The sequence below is a fragment of the Glossina fuscipes genome, unplaced genomic scaffold (assembly GCF_014805625.2).
Source record: "Glossina fuscipes isolate IAEA_lab_2018 unplaced genomic scaffold, Yale_Gfus_2 117215, whole genome shotgun sequence".
Classification (NCBI taxonomy): Eukaryota; Metazoa; Arthropoda; class Insecta; order Diptera; family Glossinidae; genus Glossina; species Glossina fuscipes.
In genome coordinates, this window is record NW_024006145.1 from 1 (window position 1) to 1,453 (window position 1,453).

Consider the following 1,453-nt stretch of genomic DNA (forward strand, 5'->3'; position numbering starts at 1 on the left):
GGCAATTTCATGTTGTTGGGTAGAAAAACTGAAAGGACAGAACGCTGCACATAACTCTTTTATAAAAAAAAAACCAAAAAAAGGAAAAAAGGAAAAAAAAAGATAGAAAATAAAAAAAAAGATAGTTAACTATAAGAATGCAACCCTGTATATATGAAATTAAAAGTCGTCTTTTTACTTCAATCAAAAATTTGTCGTTGAAATATTATTAGACAGGAAAGACGTATAATTCATAGAGAAAAATTTTTTTTTGTTGTATTCAAATTGGAAATTCTTTATAGAAAAATTTTCAGAAGCAATTAGAACTTGATACGAATAAGTTCAGATATAAATAAAATAAAAAATGTCTACTAACGATATACCTCGCATTATGGTATTTCAGCCGACGTGGAATGAATTCAAAAATTTCCCAAAATATATAGCGTTTATGGAGTCGCAAGGAGCGCATAAAGCTGGATTGGCAAAAGTGCTGCCACCGCCGGGATGGTTAGCGCGTAAGAGCGGTTACGATAATTTGGATGCATTCAATATTACAATATCGAGCCCAATTAGCCAAGTGACTACGGGTGAACCAGGCGCTTATCAACAATTTGTCATAAAACAGAAACCGTTGACACTTGAACAATTTGCAGTATTGGCTAATACCGAACGTTATCGGACCCCAAGTCATCTTGATTATGAAGATTTAGAAAGAAAATATTGGAAAAATATAATTTACTTACCTCCGATTTATGGAGCTGGCGTTAGTGGTAGTATAACAGATACCGATCAGGACTATTGGAATATTAATCGTTTGGGTACTATACTTGACTATGTTAAGGAAGATTATGATATAGAGATTGGTGGTGTTAACACTGCTTACTTGTATTTTGGGATGTGGAAGACTACCTTCCCGTGGCATACCGAAGACATGGACTTATATTCTATAAACTATTTGCACTTTGGTGCACCAAAAGCTTGGTATTCGGTGCCACCAGAACATGGTCGTAAGTTTGAAAAAGTAGCAAATCAATATTTTAAGTCCACTTACCAAAATTGTAACGCTTTTCTAAGACATAAGATGACTTTAATTAGCCCAAATATACTTAAACAGCATGGTGTACCGGTAAATAAGATCACCCAACAGAAGGGTGAATTTATGATAACTTTTCCATTCAGTTATCATGCGGGTTTCAATCACGGTTTTAATTGCGCTGAATCAACGAATTTTGCAATGGAGCGCTGGATTGAATACGGCAAGCATGCCAGCCAATGTACGTGCAGTGCCGATAAAGTCAAAATATCGATGGATACTTTTGTCAAACGCTTTCAACCGGAACGCTATCAAAGCTGGCTTGCTGGCACCGATTATGGTCAACACCCTGAATTTTCACCTAAAAAACCAATACCAACTTCTCGGTTATCCTTATCCTTGGATGCTATAGATAATAAATGTAATGAGAATGCTCATTCC

At 35.7% G+C, this 1,453-nt stretch overlaps 1 protein-coding gene across 1 annotated transcript; it reads left to right on the forward strand.

Moving 5' to 3' along the window:
- Positions 1-13: 13 nt before the first annotated feature.
- LOC119644463 (probable lysine-specific demethylase 4B) lies at positions 14-1,450 on the forward strand (the record flags this gene model as incomplete). Its single annotated transcript, XM_038044024.1, has 1 exon — positions 14-1,450. A coding segment is annotated over exon 1 (1,107 nt), but the record flags the coding sequence as incomplete, so codon positions are not given.
- Positions 1,451-1,453: the final 3 nt, after the last annotated feature.